At 43.7% G+C, this 17,104-nt stretch overlaps 1 protein-coding gene across 1 annotated transcript in view; it reads left to right on the top strand.

Annotated features, from left to right (window-relative positions):
• The window catches only part of LOC149347045 (uncharacterized), a 116,240-nt gene extending 99,427 nt beyond the window's left edge, over window positions 1–16,813 (top strand). Inside the window, exons 3-6 of the mRNA XM_089585488.1 lie at window positions 4,410–4,567; window positions 8,785–8,858; window positions 11,772–11,855; window positions 16,634–16,813. Coding sequence (XP_089441614.1) covers window positions 4,410–4,567; window positions 8,785–8,858; window positions 11,772–11,855; window positions 16,634–16,755 — 438 coding nt within the window. The 3' untranslated portion in view covers window positions 16,756–16,813. The remainder of the gene's footprint in view (window positions 1–4,409; window positions 4,568–8,784; window positions 8,859–11,771; window positions 11,856–16,633) is intronic.
• Window positions 16,814–17,104: the final 291 nt, after the last annotated feature.

Genomic DNA, 17,104 nt, shown 5'->3' with positions numbered 1-17,104 from the left:
CATTTTCTATTAATAACAGCTTTTTTAGTGTCTGGCGTGAAAGCTTCTATAAAACTATCAAGAGCATGCACGTGTGGCTGCTAGCTTTAAGGCGCGCGTTAACCGTCGAAAAGATTTGCACCTAGAGAAAAATGCGCACACTCAGGTATTTTCGTGTCACAGTCCTACAGGAGTTCTTTCAGATAATGCACGACAAACTTGTACAGCAAACTACTTTGCTCCGAATAAAAATTTTCCATAGTGACTGCTTGCCTGATGGATACACGCGTAATATATAAGTTGGTTTTATTGGCCGGTAATATCGTTTTCTAAGTCGATGGTCAGTGGGCTTTCAGTTTCGGGCACGTGTATGATGGATTTCGACATTTGAGCACTTAAAATTTTTGCCGGTACTTTCTGTCAGTAAAGCACAGCCATTAACTTTGAGTAGCGAAACATTGTACACAAATATGAGAACTGCGACCTGCTTTCACTGAGCCTACTCTATTTCACAACCTGCAGCTTTCCACCAGCAAACGTTCGCGCAGAGATAAATACAGACATTTCCGTTTTCGCTGTGTGTCCATTAAAGTATATAAATTCACCTAATCGTTAGCAGCACACGAAGGAAAAGGGCTGGCGTGATGGTTGTATGAGCGTGGATGCAAGAATTAAAAAAAAGGAGGAAAATTCGCTTCTAACCCTGCGCAGCATCGTCAAATCAGAGCATTGTGCGTCAACAGTTTAATGAGGTGCGCTTGACGTGAGCACGTGTCAATGCAATGAGGGCAATGGGTCAACGGATGTGAAGTCACAAGCGGCACAGCTAAATGGTCTATTAAAGGCACAGCAGCGAGCAGTATAGCTCACGACGAAGGACATCAGAACAAGAGTAAAGATGGCCCCGAGGCGCTTGATATTCGCGGCTTCCGTCGCTTCGTTGCTCCTCCCCTGCGCAATTGGAGGGAGTCAGCCGTTTCCTGAAAATAATCCCGATCTTGAGGCTTATCAGAACGAGGAATTGGTAAGTCTTCTTAGTTCTCCAATGCGTTTTGATGTTAAAAACCGAACATTTATCATTGAAAGCAGTTGGCTGAAACACATGCAGCATGCGAGGTTTTGTCTACAGACAGTCCTTATCCTTTCCTTTACACTAACTTTTTTACTTTTGCGATGTCTTTATGGCAATGTCTGCCAAAAAAAGCACGTTATGTTGGCACGCTAGGTAATTACCCGCCGCGGCGGCTCAGCGGTTAAGGCGCGCGGCTACCGAGCCGGTGTACCCGGGTTCGAACCCGACTGCGGCGGCCTCGTTTCCCACCTTCCCACCTTCCTCCCTTTCCTTGCGGCGCTATTCAGGTGTCTACCGAGGTATGTGAGACAGATACTGCGCCATTTCCTTTCCTCAGAAACCAAAAACCAATTTCTTCACGCTAGTCAATAGAGATGCCAAGATTCTCAAAGGAAACACGTGAGTATGGGCATGCGTTGTGTGTTCGTTTCTGTTCGACGATTTTGAACACGACCCTAACTGGTTTTCTTTCCACCTGTTCACTAAGAGGTGCGAAACTTTGGCTCCAAGGTGTTATTAATGGGGTCAGGATTCTGGAGAGCGTTGCCGAATTTATAAAAGTAGATGTGCGGTCCTCAGAAGTCCAACGAGGCGTTCAACAGCGTGTAGAAAGACGATGCTCCATAAATCTGCATAGCAACTTCTCGCGTGTTCTGCTTTGGTTTGGTTTATTGGGGTTTGACGTCCTAAAAGGGCTCAGGCTATGAGAGACGCCGTAGTGAAGGGATCCGGAAATTTCGACCACCGGGGGTTCTTTAACGTGCTCTGACATCGCGCAGTACACGGCGTGTTATGTTTTGTAGTACTTGCACAAGTAGTTTTTCTATACTGAGCCAGACGACCCTGCAAAGGTATTAGCGGGAATATCAAGTTAGAAGAACTCGAAACAACGAAATGGGGTATTAAAAAGTAACAGGTGATTATGCTATCTATAACGGAAGAAATACACTGCAGTTTCTTTTGAAGTCGGAAGATGGTACCAACCTTTTCTTAAACATCATGCCAATAAATAATTTTTCAGAGCAAAAGTCGATGTTAATTATATGTAAACCTGCAGAATGCTTTTATCTTTCGGCTGTCCCAAAAAGCTCAGAGAAACATTCCCACCTGCTCAAACAGGTATCAGTTTTGAAAGTAGTAATCGTGTCTAATCTTCCTAAGTTTATGAGCAATTTATATTATTGATGGCGTTCACATTGAAGTAACCGTGTCTTATTTCTATTTGCTAAGTATATCAGACTCTGAGGTAGACGCATCCCAAACTATAAAGCCTAACTGAGCCGAAAGCTGCAGACGCACCCCAACTGCAGTAAGGCACGAGGCCAGCTGTAGCCTTGCACAACGCTTAATTGGATGTCTTCGTCGGAGGAGCCGGTACCAGAGACTCGAGTTATTTCAAACTTTTGGCAGCAAGCAAACATGTTTGCTTTCAATTCTGAAGCTGCTATAAACGCTGCAGTTTGAATGATATCTTTTAAAGCTGCAAATTCTTCATTTTCAGCTTCCTCGCTTCACTCGGTGACAGCACCGTGGGGTTAAAGGAAAGACATAGGAATAAAAGGATGCAGTCGGCAGAGTCCCACAGCATACCGTACGGTCTTGGTTTAGCTTGCGTTCATAATAAGAAGGTCACGCCTTGACTGTGAAGGTTGTAGTGCATCCTGATTGGCGACACAGCAGCGCCCTTGTATAATAGTGTTAGCCAAGTGGTTCAAAGAGCACCCTGATTTAAATTTCCTTTCAAGTGGACTATTCTGATACTTGCAACGCGGTATTCATGAAAGCACAGATTGACGAGGAATACTTTTCAGATCGAATCGTCATCAGGCGTCCAAATTTTTTATGCATCAGTACCATCGGTATCAATGACACGGGTTTGAACTTGTAGAAATACGCAATCCAGGCGGAGTGACCTTCTACTGCCTTATCAAGAGTAAACAAACCAAGCAAGATTGTTAGACTTTAAGGGCTGCATCGTTACAGGTGGCACATTATGGAAGCACAAGCCCCTTCATAGGCGAGCGTCCTTTCTGGGTTTAATAGTAACACTCCACCAACGCATAAATGTCTCACATGCACGTTGGTGTGCCAAGAAATAAAAGGGGGCAGTACCCCTTTTTTCTGTTATCTTTCCATGGTATGAGGTGTAGAACCTTTTTATCTGTCCCTTCTTGGAGTTCTAAAAAATCACATACTTTTTTTGACAGCCATGGCTGATTATATAGCACGTTGAAAAGCTTTCATGTGACGTACAATTCTTTCAAATGGGCTAGAACCAGTAGGAGTGCCACAGACTTGCTTGCATTTATTCCGAGCAAGCTTTTGGAGTCTGAATGAAGAAGGCTTCAGTGAAAATTTTGATTAAATTAGACGAAATTAAAATAAAAAGAGCGACGAATCTCAATATACATGAAGCAGATCTGTATGCCTTTATAGGTAATGTAAAAAGTACGAATATGGAAGTCTGAATACCAATGCCATCCCGCTGTGAATCGCAACCTTTTTGATGTGGTGTTGTTAGTTGCAGTGTAGCAGAAAATAAGGAGCTGTTTCAAATAAACATAGCATTGCATGTGAAACATAATCAGCTAAGGAGAAAAGTGCGTCGCGCACCCTGATTAAGTTGGAATCCATAGGAAAAGTCAAAATTCCCCACTAAAAAAGAGGCTTAACAGCTGTGGTTAATCAGAAGTGCGGAGGCGACAAAGCGTAAGTCTGGACAGTTGTACACTTATGGTCTGCAACAGGATGTAGCGAATTTGTAAACTTAACACCGTGGGATGAATTATTATGTATCATGATTCTCCAGGAGGAGCGAATATCTCTCGCGGAGCGCATGCTGGACAAGATAGCGGAGTTCCTTATTAACCCCTTTCTTTCGAATCTGCGAGCCTGGTACAGAAACTAAGCAATTAATGAAAAAATACCGTTTACACTCTTGGGTCTCCCTAACCCTTGCTCATACCATATTCGGAAAGCCAGACAAACTCAAGTTTGACCATAAAGCATGAATCCCCAGACACACTTTCGCAACATGCACAGTCGTGACCCCACATATGAAAGGGCAGAAAGTTTGAGCATTCATTTAAAACTATTCCACAAAAAAGCGTGACGAGCATTCTTTTCCTGTTTGATACCTAGCTTTTCTCTTGGCCTATAATGTTCGAAAGTCCCTCTAAAATTTAGCGGAGTAAAGGAAAGAAAATTAACAACTTTTTGCAATGAGTTTGCCCCCTATCATATTTAATGCGACTTCAGTTTAAACCGTTACACAATAAAAAGAAAATTGAAGCAAATATATCAAAGCGGTAGTCTTAACGGTATATATGCTTATATCCATTTTCTTTCTTCCATTTAGTGCTTCCCACTAGAAAGCCCCTGGTATTTAATGTACCGGAATTTCAAGGAAGACCCGTATTTCGGAGGGGATGCAAAGTGCCTTATCGCTACTGAGAACGGAGGTTATGACGGGACAACCACCACGTTGGAAGTCAAGTATGGTGGAAACAACACGCAGTAAGTTCCAGTGACAATAGACCAGCTCAAGCGACATTCATGATGTTCATTTTCTGTGTGCGCCGAGTGCGAGTAGGCAGTGTGATCACTGTTGTCTCCCGTTAATGGGCCATCGTCTTGCTAGGCGCCAAAACTGGCCGTCTGATCGTGGCTCAACGGTAGAATACCCTTCTATCAAGTCTCCTGCACTCGGCGGTCATATACCTGAAGCTCCTGTCTCATTGAAGTGAAGTTTCTTCAACCTTGTCGTTCATTACTGAGAAAAAGAGAGACACGAACCTTATAGCGATGCTGCAGCATGCTTCGAAAAGGTCCTGCATCAGGGCCACTAAGGGCGGCCGGTGAGCCAGATAGTTAAATATTAGGCAGGGAAGAGCCGTCGAAGAGACTGGTACGATTAACAGCTGGACTGAGGGGCTACGGGCCAGTTCAAAACTAAATGAACCAGATCACAAAATGGCTCGGTGTACAAAAAGATAGGTAGATAGGGTGACCGGAGACAGTACAGAGAGCGCGCATAAAATAGAAAAGGTAATCAAAATGAAAATAATAAATGACAAAGGTAATAATTCGTAGCCCCTAAGTCATGGAAATTTCAAAACTGAGCAACCTTTGTATTTTCGATGTTCCTTGTAGTCACATCTCTATCGGTTCCTCTGTGTGGTATGCCCATTTTCGATAAAAGTATAGGGATAGCCCCAGAGTGCGAAATTTCATAGTCATCGTTTCTTTCTACTGGAGCAGCCGAGACCACCTAACAGTATCGTTGCGCTATGACTCCGCTTAGTGTAGGGAGTTACCATCGGAATAGAAACCTCTTTCACGGGGCTAGTACAGTGAGGCACCTCCTTCAAACCTTGACAACTGCTTACCGGCATTGTAAGATGTGCCTGTATCATCATAAATAATCACTTCAGGTAAAGTGAAATCTGACCGACGTGAATAAGACAGCACAGGTTAGATTAACATTAAACGGCTGAGTCCAAGTCAAATTTCGATGCTGATCAAATAAAAGCGTGATGTAGTCAATGCTAGCAGCGGATTAAGATATCCAAATGTAATTAAGTCCTTCCCTCCTCAACTTCTGAACCTTCTAATGTTCACTTTATGATGACGTTATGCGGCAGGGGTGCAAATAACTGTATTGTACCCGACATGACGGAAGCAAACAGTCACCGAAACTGAAGAGCGACAGGATATTCTTTTATTATTTGTGGTGTTCATCAATGGGATATTAATATGGTGATTATTTTTCAACATAACTCATTACAAAGCAAAAGAAAAAACAACCACAGCAATAGGCCTATTATCTGTCGGGATCGGTGGTCCTAACGTCACTAGAACAATTTCGTGATTTGTTTGTTTTATTTTGGGATCCAGCCAAACGGTTATCAACGCCTAAGAAATCCGTCACCTCTCTAGCTTTAGGCAAAAGCTGCAGTGCAGCTAGGGTAGCATTATAAGGCATTCTTTTCAGATAGTGATGACCCTGATCGCTATGGCAGCGCTTTCGATGTCGCAGGATCACACCCAGCTGACGCGTATGTAAATCCAGTGAATGATGCAGCAACTTTTTTTAATCGAAAGTAGATTACTACTTTTCTGTCGATACCTTGGTGACTGCCATAAATTCCGTACCTCTGAAGTATTTGAGCTTGGCCACGCCTCTGAGAAAAGTGGAATGAAAGCTATTTTTAGAAGATAATCTTCGGATCAATATGGCACTTTGCGAACGTTTTCGATATCTATGAAGTGTTGGTCAAGGTAATCAATGAAGGATTGCAGTTTTGTTCCTAAATTTTTTATCTACATGTGAATTCGCCGTTACGGAATCATAGGCAGGAAGACAAAAATATTGCAGCTTGAGCATCAAATTGGTGGTCTTAAATTCAGAGGCATAAGAGATGGCTTCCGTTTTTTTAGCACGTCAGCAGTCTACATCAATTAGGTATAGCAACGTGAGCACATAGACGGCTTCGAATGGCAGACCGAAGAAATTGTTGCATGGATTAGATAAGCTTTGAATAACAACTAGTTAAAATCGAAAAACCATTTAAAACAACAAGCACTTAAAAGCGAACCCTTATACAAATGTTCTATAGACAGTCTACAGACTTCTTGTTGACTCTATTGACTTACTATAGATATTGCTTTTTCACTATTCGTAGTCTATGGACTGTCTATAGACAAAAGTCTACTAAAAGTGTATGGCCATAAATCTATAGATTGCTGGTCACATGTTTAGGGGAGTTTCTGAGAAAGCTGTATAGCTTTCCTTTGTAGCCGTTTGGCTGCGCTTGGGTGGATGCCAATGAGTAATTACTCCCTTATTATCTATAGATTTCGTATGGACTGTCTATGGCATTTGTATTGCCTATAGACTTTTGTCTATAGACAGTCTATAGACTTTATAGACAGAAGTCTATAGACACTCTAGAGACCGTCTAAAACTTTTTTTGTAAGGGAAAAATCGCGCTTTGTTCCGCACTCAGGTCAAGTGGATGTTTTAGAGGTTATTTGAACTGCAGGTTGTTGTTTGTTTTGGCGTGAAGCGCTTAGCTGTGAATTAAGCAGTTGGCGAGTGCATTGGAAATGGTCCGTCCCTGGTATCCGTTGCGTAGCTTTTTCCGTAGCATAAATCAAGCCACGGAATAACTTAAAAAATACCACGTGACAACGTGCTGTGTGCGCCTGAATGCGCCGCGATTACAGTGCTCTCATCCGCTTGCCTTCTGCATTGCCCACGAGAGAGCTTATTTATTTATATATTTACCCACAGCGCCAAGCGGCATTACAGTGAGGGAGGGTACACATAAAAACAAACATAACATAAGTCTTAACATAACATAACAAATATAACATAGCCTTAACATAACATAACAAACATAACAGCCTTAACATAACATACCATAACATTCTTGCTGGTTTTCCGAAAAAAGCCATATGCTCCTGACAACGTCCTTTTTAGACCCCTTTCAAGCGGCCGTTGCTGGCTTCCGCGTCGTAGTCGTCGGCGTAGTCGGCGTTACCGGTTGTCCAAGTAGCAATGTGAAATGCCCCATGGAAGGTGGCCTCCTGTCATCGATGAAGAGCTGGATTCAAATTTTGTGTTACCGGCTATCGTAATCAGCTGTCAATTTTTTGGCGTGCTATCATCAGCCGCTGGCGCTCAACTCACGAGCCTAATTCGGCCTAATGTTATGCTATCTTTTACTTCCAATGCCATGCCCATAAATGTAATTTCCCCATTGTCATTCTGCCTTTCTTCACCACATGTTTGTCTTAGTGTGGAGCCTTGTACACTCCCTTCATTTTTTAGTCGATCTAATTTTATCACCTCATTTTTTCCGCGTTATTTGTTTGGCTCTTAACCTTGAGAAGCTTGAAAAGCGCATTTTTGCAGTGAGTTTCAGTACGCGATGTATCTTTTCTTTTCGTTTGTTCCCCCGGCACCGTGTTTTCCTTTTCTTATTTTAACGTAATTTTAGCTTATTTTCCACACGTTGTAATCTTGATTGTGCTCTTCTTTGGGCGTGCTCATCGCTTGATGGTGGCTATAGGCTCCTATATATTAGACGTGGTGGCATTTCGAAAATAAAGTTGCAAGTTAGCGCCCGTCCTGTCCACTTCTGTGTCGCCGTGTCCTTTCCGCGCTACGTTTTCGAAGTCACGAGAACGCTTTGCAGTTTTCTTTTAATTTCGATCAGTTTCGCCCACAACACCTAGCATATTTAAACGGTTGCTGCAAAATGCTGTTAAGTTTTTCTTTCTGCAACACGATTTCTACAGGGCAATTATTAAGAACCAATTCCCTTCAGGTTACCTGCGAAACAAGTAAAGTTCACATCTGTAAACATTTACTAACTTCCTTGCGTTCATCTCCGAAAATGTCGGAGCTTAAAAGGAGATTCACGACTACTCAATATTTCCAGCTCTGTTTTTATACGTAACTAAGATATTAAAATCAACCAAGTAGCTGCAACCTCCTTCCCCCATTTCTCTGTTGGCCATGAAATGTAGTATGCAGGTAGGAGCTCTATAGGAACGCTTCCTTGTCGATCTGGGCAGTGGGGATGTCTAAGGAGGTTAGGATCCAGGGTCTAGGTGCTTTGTCAGAAAAGCAGGGCCACGCTTTTCTTGTAAACTGCTGCGCAGCGGATAGTTTCGAAGCTTTCTTTTATCTTCTAAATTACTGAACTAACCACTTTTCGATGCAGAGATATTAAAGCAACACCTATGTCTTCGCCCGGATATACTGTGAAAAACGTCCTTCACGTAGAGTCTGTTGACGGTAAGATCCTTCGTTTTTTAATCATGGTCCACAACCTTTCTTGTTTACACTAAGTGCCAGTTACACTAACTTTCGCCTGCTTCTTTCTGTTTGGGTTCATGCAGAGTGTTTCTAATAAATCTCTGGTTGAATTGAAAGCAAACATTAGAAATACAAATTCTACCAAAACGGCTATGACTCAAAGTCACTGTTAAAATATTTTGTCGCGAGAGGCGGCTGTGGATTGCTAGAGCCACTAATGAATTCTTTCTAAATTTCCTTGACGGAGCAATGTAACGTCAGAAAAATTGAGGACGAACAACCTCACGAAGTGTTTTGTTACGATTGCAATGTATCACTGTAACGATTATCCTAAACGCAGCTTTCATAACTTTTAAGGCTTATCTATATAAAACCGTAAAGAAATATCTCGCAAGGGCCACAACACCACGAAAAAACTGAAAAAAAATGAAGGCTTGACTGAAACGCATTTTCATACACATTAATAGCTCGTGAATGTCCACGCGGTTCTTCTCGTTAGGCGAAGTTTTCTTTCTGGCTTAGAGAAGCATAAAAATGAACAGAGAGAAGAGGGTTCTCTGTCCCCCACCACTCCAGATCTCTAGAACTGGCCCATGCGGCATGCAATGCACCAAGGTGACGGTCGGGAATGCTTACTTCCTAAAACGCATGAGCACGAAAGCGCAAGTATAATAAGCCGTGCTCAAGAACTGCAGACTTCATTCAAAGGGTTAGAAAGCTAAGCAGTGACAGAGTAAGTATGCAGAGAAACCCAAAAATCTGGAGCACATCAGAGGCCGGGAAAGGTTGTTTCAAGAGAAGAGATAATGCAAGTCGCCGCTCAATCTCTCCGCGTGATGTGTTTTGGGAACAGTCTTGTGAAGATTATTCCGCAATCTTCTCTTGCAGTGCAAAGCCTAGAACTTAGCTTTATACGGGGATAAGACAGTTAAGACCGCCGGTTAAGCGTCCTGTACGAGGAGAGTAAGCGACCGGCATTGAGCTGTACTGTCGACTTAGTAAAACACGTTGCGGGGCTAGTTGGTTATGCATTTTCTTTCGTTAAAATTTAAGCAGCGCTAACTTTTACGACGAATACACAGAGGAAATGACAGGACGGGCGCTGACTCCAACTATGTTTATTGAACACGTTTTTCGTAGAACATATAAGAAAAGACGACCGTGAGCGCATGCGCATCTGCGACACACCACAGAAGGAAAGGCCAAGGTGACAAATATGACAGCAAAGGTAGATTAATGAGGGCGGCACGCATTTCGTCCCTTATTTTGCTTAAAAATACAGATGGCTATGCGGGTGTAGCATTGCGATTACACGGATATTTTGAAAGATTCTTGTAATGGCACTATTCCTCATCCAATCAATACCTGCTGTTTCCTAATCTGAACATATAAAAAAAGTAAAACAATTAATTCGTTTTGCCCTCAGCCCTTTAGTGTAAAAATAAATGATAGCTAATCAGATTGCTCAACGCGGCCAAAAGCTATGCATTACATTTTAATACCAACGTTAATAAACGATAGTTAAGGTTCCGCAATATTAGGCCTGATTCACGGCGGCAGCCTGAACATTCGCAGACAAGTCATACTGTAGCTCGGGCACGAATGACTAACGGCTTGTACGTCGACAGTACATTCTCTTTCGTTAAAATTTAAACAGCGCTAACTTTTAGGACAATTACACAGAGGACATGACAAGAGGGCGTTGACTCCAACTATGTTTATTGAACACGTTTTTCGTAGAATATATAAGCAAAGAAAAAGAATATATAAGAAATAAACATAGTTGGAGTCAGCGCCCGTCCTGTCATTTCCTCTGTGTATTTGTCCTAAAAGTTAGCGCTGCTTAAATTTTAACGAAAGAGAATGTACTGTCGACGTACAAGCCGTTAGTCATTCGTGCCCGAGCTACAGTATGACTTGTCTGCGAATGTTCAAGCTGCCGCCGTGAATCGGCCCCTAATATTGCGGACCCTTAACTATCGTTTATTAACGTTGGTATTAAAATGTAATGCATAGCTTTTGGCCGCGTTGAGCAATCTGATTAGCTATCATTTATTTTTACACTAAAGGGCTGAGGACAAAAGGAATTAATTGTTTTACTTTTTTTATATGTTCAGATTAAGAAACAGCAGGTATTGATTGGATGAGGAATAGTGCCATTACAAGAATCTTTCAAAATATCCGTGTAATCGCAATGCTACACCCGCATAGCCATCTGTATTCAAAAGTTTAATGCCGCGAAAGAAAAAAAAGAGCACTTCGGCGTCGCTAATTTGATGCATTTATATATATTATAATTATTGCAACAATCTGCAAGCAAGCTGTAAAGGCGATACAAGAGAACTCAACTACGACGACTCAGGTACAAAAAAGACGAAGGTATTCAAAAAAGACGAAAAAAAAAGCAGTTTAGTTTATTGGTTTTAACGCCCCAAAGCGGCTAGGGCTAGGGACGCCGTAGTGAAGGGCTCCGGTAATTTCGACCATTTGGGCTTCTTTAACGTGCTATGACATCGAACAGTACACGGGCCTCCAGAAAAGTATCAGAACTGTATCTCTCAAAAGAATTCGTAATCTTTGATATCAACGAAACTTCCGTAGCATCACTTGTGTGTTCAAGTAAATCTCCCGTCAAAAGTATATAGCCAAAGTAGTTCATCGCCCAAGGAGTTTGCTTTTGAGGCCTGCAGCATGCCTCGTTATGCATCCTGAGCGACCACAATCTCTCAAAGAGGACTGACTTCGCGTCCTCAATCGTACCAATATTTGGACTGCTAGATGTGCATGAAAGCCCCGTTTAACAAATTACAAGGGAACCCCTTGGGCTGTATACTTTTGACAGGGGCTGTATCTTCTAACTGCAACACCTTTCCTTGCTTCCGCCTTTTTCAGTTCCGGAAGTTATTTTCAACCTGACCTCCGTTTACTCAGACTGCAGCAGCTGCACAGTTTTACGACACAGCTACATCGACAATGGTAACGTAGTCTTCTAGTACATTTCTGAAGCATATACCTTATCAAAGTATTGTAGCTTTTAGTGCCTCCGAAGATCGTTTTGGCGCTCACTAGTGCCTCGAAAACTCGATGTCACCGACGATGAATTGGGAAGGAAGCCCGTTGTGGGAATAGCAAGAGCTGGTGTTTGAGCAAAGTGTGTATACTGCCTGTTACCACGTGGGGACTGTTTGTACCGATCCCATCAGGCCATCACGATTCTTAGGGGGGTTATGAAGTAAGCGTAGAGAACTGGAGGTGTTAATGTATTCAGAACTGCGGACAAAATTTCTTCCGCGATCTACATTATCAAATATAGCGGATGTTTCAGCGAATACAAAAAAATTCTTAAAACTTGAGGGGTTGAAAAAGAAAGAGTCATTTAGACAATAAACTTTGCTCCACAGTATCCGCCATTAAACTTTAGCTTAATGGCCATTAACTACAAAATGTTCATAAGTGAACACATTCGGGTTGTTAGGACTAAAGTAGAGTTCCTAACAGGAGAAGTAACTTTGCGCTAGTTCTTAAAACAAAAGGAAAGTCGCCCTCGAAGCCGTGCCGCGGTGCACTTCGGTTGCCTTTTCCTGCAAACAGTCGAAACACAACGCATAAGGAACGCAGGAATTTTAGTGAGAATCGCCTTAGGGAGCCCTATAGGCGATATTTTACCCCTTCGTGCACCTTCTCCGACTTCTCCATTAAAAAAACTTTAGCCCATTGGCAGCGACTGCTCTTTTAACGCTACAGCGTTAAGCAGCTCGTCTCGCGAAAGTCCGCCGTGGCCATCCGCTTCTTGGGTACATGAGCGAAAAATCCCCAGAAACGCAACCTAGGAGGCGGACGCAAGACCTAGGTCACGTGATTTTGTGGTGCCATCACAACCAGCCGACTGGATTCAGAGCAAACTGCTCATCATGGCGGGTGGAAGCTAAATGAATTATTGGTCGCAAGAGGTTCTTTCGGAAGAGCAAACTGGGTCACAAAAGCCGCAGACGTGGCAGCACTTGCTATCACAGAGCAGTGGAACATCCGTTAACCGCTGCATCACTGTGCCAGGAGTAGTATCAGAACTGCCAGAGATTTATGAATATTAAGTAGAGAATATGCGCATTTTTTGCATATCCACGGATTAACCCATTGAACCTATCGCATCATACCCTTCAGGCGCATCTCAAGTGCCCCCTCCAATTTCTTGTTCTGAGAGCGTCTCAACAGGCAAGTTCTCCAGGCAGAATAGCCATGACGGTTCTAATAGAGCTGTAGAGGCATTGCAATATGTGGCGAACGAACGAATGGTCACCAATAAAAACAGTGCGCATCACATGGGTTGTGGGTTGGTTTCTCGTGCTGTAGAGTTTGTGAGAACGACATTCTCTTGTTTTTAAGAACCAATATCCTCGGCTTCAAAATAATCCTTCGCCTTAACGGTCACAGTGCGCAATGATAATTCATAAGCTATTGCCAACTGTTAAGCTAATTAGCAAACCTTAAAATTTTGTTGCACGAGCCGTTGCTGATTGTATACGGGAGTAATAATTAATTACATTCAATTCTCAAATATTTGGTTATGGTGCTCGGCTGCTGATCCAAAAGACGCGGGTTCGATCCCGGCCGCGGCGGCTGTAATTTCTTTGGAGGAGAAATTCTAGAGGCCCGTGTACTGTGCGATGTCAGTGCACGTTAAACAACCCCAGGTGGTCGAAATTTCCGGAGCCCTCCACTACGGCGTCTCTCATAGCCTTAGCCGCTTTGGGACGTAAAACCCCCATAACCAAACCCTAACCAAACCATTTAGAAGATTGTTCTACACTTTTGTTTAAACTGGCCTATTATTCAGTGCAGGCGTGCAAGGAAAACGCAGCCTGAAATTCTGCTAGTGTGAAGTAATCGAAGGGGAGGGTAATCACGCATTGGGCGCAGAGTGGTGATTCTGGCTATTTGGTTCATGGCTTACAAGGAACGACGCCAGCGCAACCAGTTAGCGCTTGTGCTCGTCTATTTTCTGATTGCGCTAACATCGTTCGTTGTAAACGGATTGATTGTTTTGGGTGATTTTTGCTCATTGCTCAGGAGTTGTGCCTCGACTGGTGGAACAACCTACTCTTCGTTGTTCAGAATCGCACCTCGTCTGGCGGTGCCGCAAGTTTATTTCTATATCTTTCAAAAGTGGGAAGCAGCTACCGCAGTACTTTCAGAGCGGTTGAAGGGGGGAGAAATGTTTCTGGTCTTGTAGCCGGCTTGACCGGCCACAATTCCGCGAAAACTTGTTAAAAGAATCAAGGCTTGGCATTTGCTTCCACTAGCTATTAGCTTCTTCGTTGGGCGACCATGTGCATGGTGACAGTAAATGCGGATTGCACTCGTCTATCTGCTCTTTTCACCTTATTCTTTTGACAAGCGACTAATTACACTAATGGTCATCTCTGATTGTGCCTATTAAACAGTATCTCGCTGCAGTAGTGGACCGCAGCTGTGTCCACTAGTTTGCTCGAGTGAGGAAAGGACTTCGGACGGGTTTTTCGTGCTCAGAATTAAGCCCCTGGTGAGAAAAAATAGAGCGTGAAGGGATTTCATTGCCTCTGTACACGTTCGATTGAAACGTAAAGTGTACTTTGAATTTAAGTTCGTATATAGGTTCAAAAATTCCATCACCACCTGCACACCAAGCAGTAAACGCAGTCATCAATGCTGCTGAAGAAGTCCGCTTTTCTTTAAAAAATGTTCAAATATTTTAGAGCTTTTCACTTCAGGGAACAACTGCGCACTCAAAAATCGATACAGTGAGCTAGGAAAATTAGGCCATAAAAACTAGCAGCCGCCAATGCTGACTCCAGCAGACGTTGAATCTCCTAATATTTGCTAAGCAAAACCGTTAATGAAAAAACTCGGAGGCGCTTATGACGCTCTCTAATGTGCAGTTTGACCGCAAATGTTTTGATTTATCCGGCTCTGTAGGCTCCTTAATATGCTTTGCTGGCTCGCCTTCACGTCTGGCGATGATATTAGTTTTTTAGTAGTATTAGTTTATGAAGACTGTGCAAAGCACAGCGCGAGAGTATGTTGCTGTTCAACCCGAGGAGCGATCGGCTGTGGTGATAGCCAAGCGGTCTCGTGCCGTGGCCAGTGAAGCTGATTTGCTCGCGCCGCCGCAGTTCGGAATCTCAGTCGCGGCAATGTATATTTTTATTTATTTAATTATTTGCGCTTTGCCTCGGTTGCACCTACGGCTGCAATGTCGCTCAACTTATTAACGGGCTCTGAAGACCTGCGCTCTAAAGCTCTAAAGCCTAGACATAATATTTGGCTTTCGAGGGCCATTTTCAATGTACTTGAATGGTTTTAATTTCAAGCTTTTATTGCGAGTGAAGATTAGTTTTGTTCATTGGGGTTTAACGTCCCAAAGCAACTCAGGCTATGAGGGACGCCGTAGTGAAGGGCTCCGGAAATTTGCACCACCGTGGGTTCTTTAACGTGCACTGACATCGCACAGCACACGGGCCTCTCGAATTTTGCCTCCATCGAAATTCAGCCGCCGTGGCCGGGATCGAACCCGCGTCTTTCGGGCCAGCAGCCGAGCGCCGTAACCACTGAGCCACCGCGACGGCGCGCGTGTGAAGAGACCGTGAAAAAAACTGCTTAGAGTTTAGCACTGCTAAGTACGAAATATAGTCCGAAAGCATGTTTTTGCAGGTGGACGTCACCGCCACGTACCCGAAAGCGCGACTGAGATGTCCACTGACCGAGGAACTCAGTTATTCGCATTTCCTTTCCTCCAAGTCAGCGGTGTCTGCAAAGTTTTTAACGCCAACGCCAATAAAATGAACACCGGCGACGAAGTTGAAACCCAGTGGCGTGCTCAGAAAAATGTTGTCATAGCAACCACAAGCGCCGCACATCTCTCTCTCACTACCACCCCCCCCCTCCCCTTTAGCTGAAAGCGCGAAACTTACACAGGAAGCCAGTTAGGCGCGCTTGCTTTACTTTCGTGACTTTTGCGCACAGTTGGAATTTGATGAAGACAATGACGTGGAATGTACAGCGCGAGAATGCGGCAGTTTAACAAGAGGCATGACCGGATATTGAAGGAAGGAAGGGAAAACTTTATTTCTACTAATGCTTTTCCTGCGGTTTGGGGGCATCTTCAGAGACGTCTTGGTTCTACCCCCAGGAGCCTTCTCTGTTGAAGTCGTCCGCCTCTAATCAGTGGTCGGTTGCCCTCAGTCCAGGGCTCCACTGGCCACTGCCGCCCGTTGAGCTCGCTATACCAGACCTTGTTGGTCTTCACAGCGGTCGCTGGACAGCAGAGTCTCCCACTGCTCCGCACTTGGGTTTTGTATTTTGGGGACCACGTCTCTGTTTTGGCAGGCCCATGTGATGTGGTATAGAGTAGGTTTTTCGTCGCACCACGGACATTTGTCCACGTATATCGTAGGGTGCATTTTGTTTAGTATATGTAGGTTTGGGAAAGAGCCTGTTTGTAATTGCTTCCAAGTGACAGCTTCCTCTCTGCTAGGAGATTTTGCAGAAGAATAGAGGCAGAAGAATGCGATATCCCCCACCAGGTATTGAAAAAAAACGCGGCAGTACCACCGTGTTTTCTTGCAGTGGCCACTGAAGCTGAACAGTTCGTGCCGCCGCAGGTTCGAAACCCAGTCGCTGCGCTATTTTTTTTTATTTCAGCCGGTATTGGAGAGGCTTCAGGCAAACCTCGCCTTTTCTGGATTGCTAGTGAAATGTGCTTTCTCCATTTTTCACAGGTAACGGATGCAGCCTGTGGCAAAAAACGGAGAGTCTAAATCAAGATGTGTCTTGCTGCAAGTTCATCTACGATCTGATCTGCGGTACCTCGCCAAAATACCAGATCTACGATGACTGTTGAATAAACATTCAAACGACGCTTGAAATTCGACGGTCAGAGTGTTGGAGCTCTTGATCATGCAAGCTACGAAGCTCACTTCCAAAAGTGGCTGACGTATGAAGGCGCCATCTGGCAGCGACAAATAAATCCTGTTGCATTATGTTGCCATTGTCGTCGGGAAAGCTTTTTTTTCCTCCTTTTTTCGATTATCTGTTGGACTGTTATATCTATAAATTTTTATTAATGTGACTGTTTCACTGCTTTTTTGGCAGGCGATTTTTCGTTTATGAAGAATCTCGAAGCTTGCAACTTGAACACAGTTTACATTACTGACCACGAGAGGCGCGGCATCCCATAAACATCCGAATTT

Source organism: Amblyomma mixtum, chromosome 4 (assembly GCF_055824585.1).
Source record: "Amblyomma mixtum isolate Tamu chromosome 4, ASM5582458v1, whole genome shotgun sequence".
In the NCBI taxonomy this organism is placed as follows: Eukaryota; Metazoa; Arthropoda; class Arachnida; order Ixodida; family Ixodidae; genus Amblyomma; species Amblyomma mixtum.
This window is presented reverse-complemented; position numbering and strand designations above follow the sequence as displayed.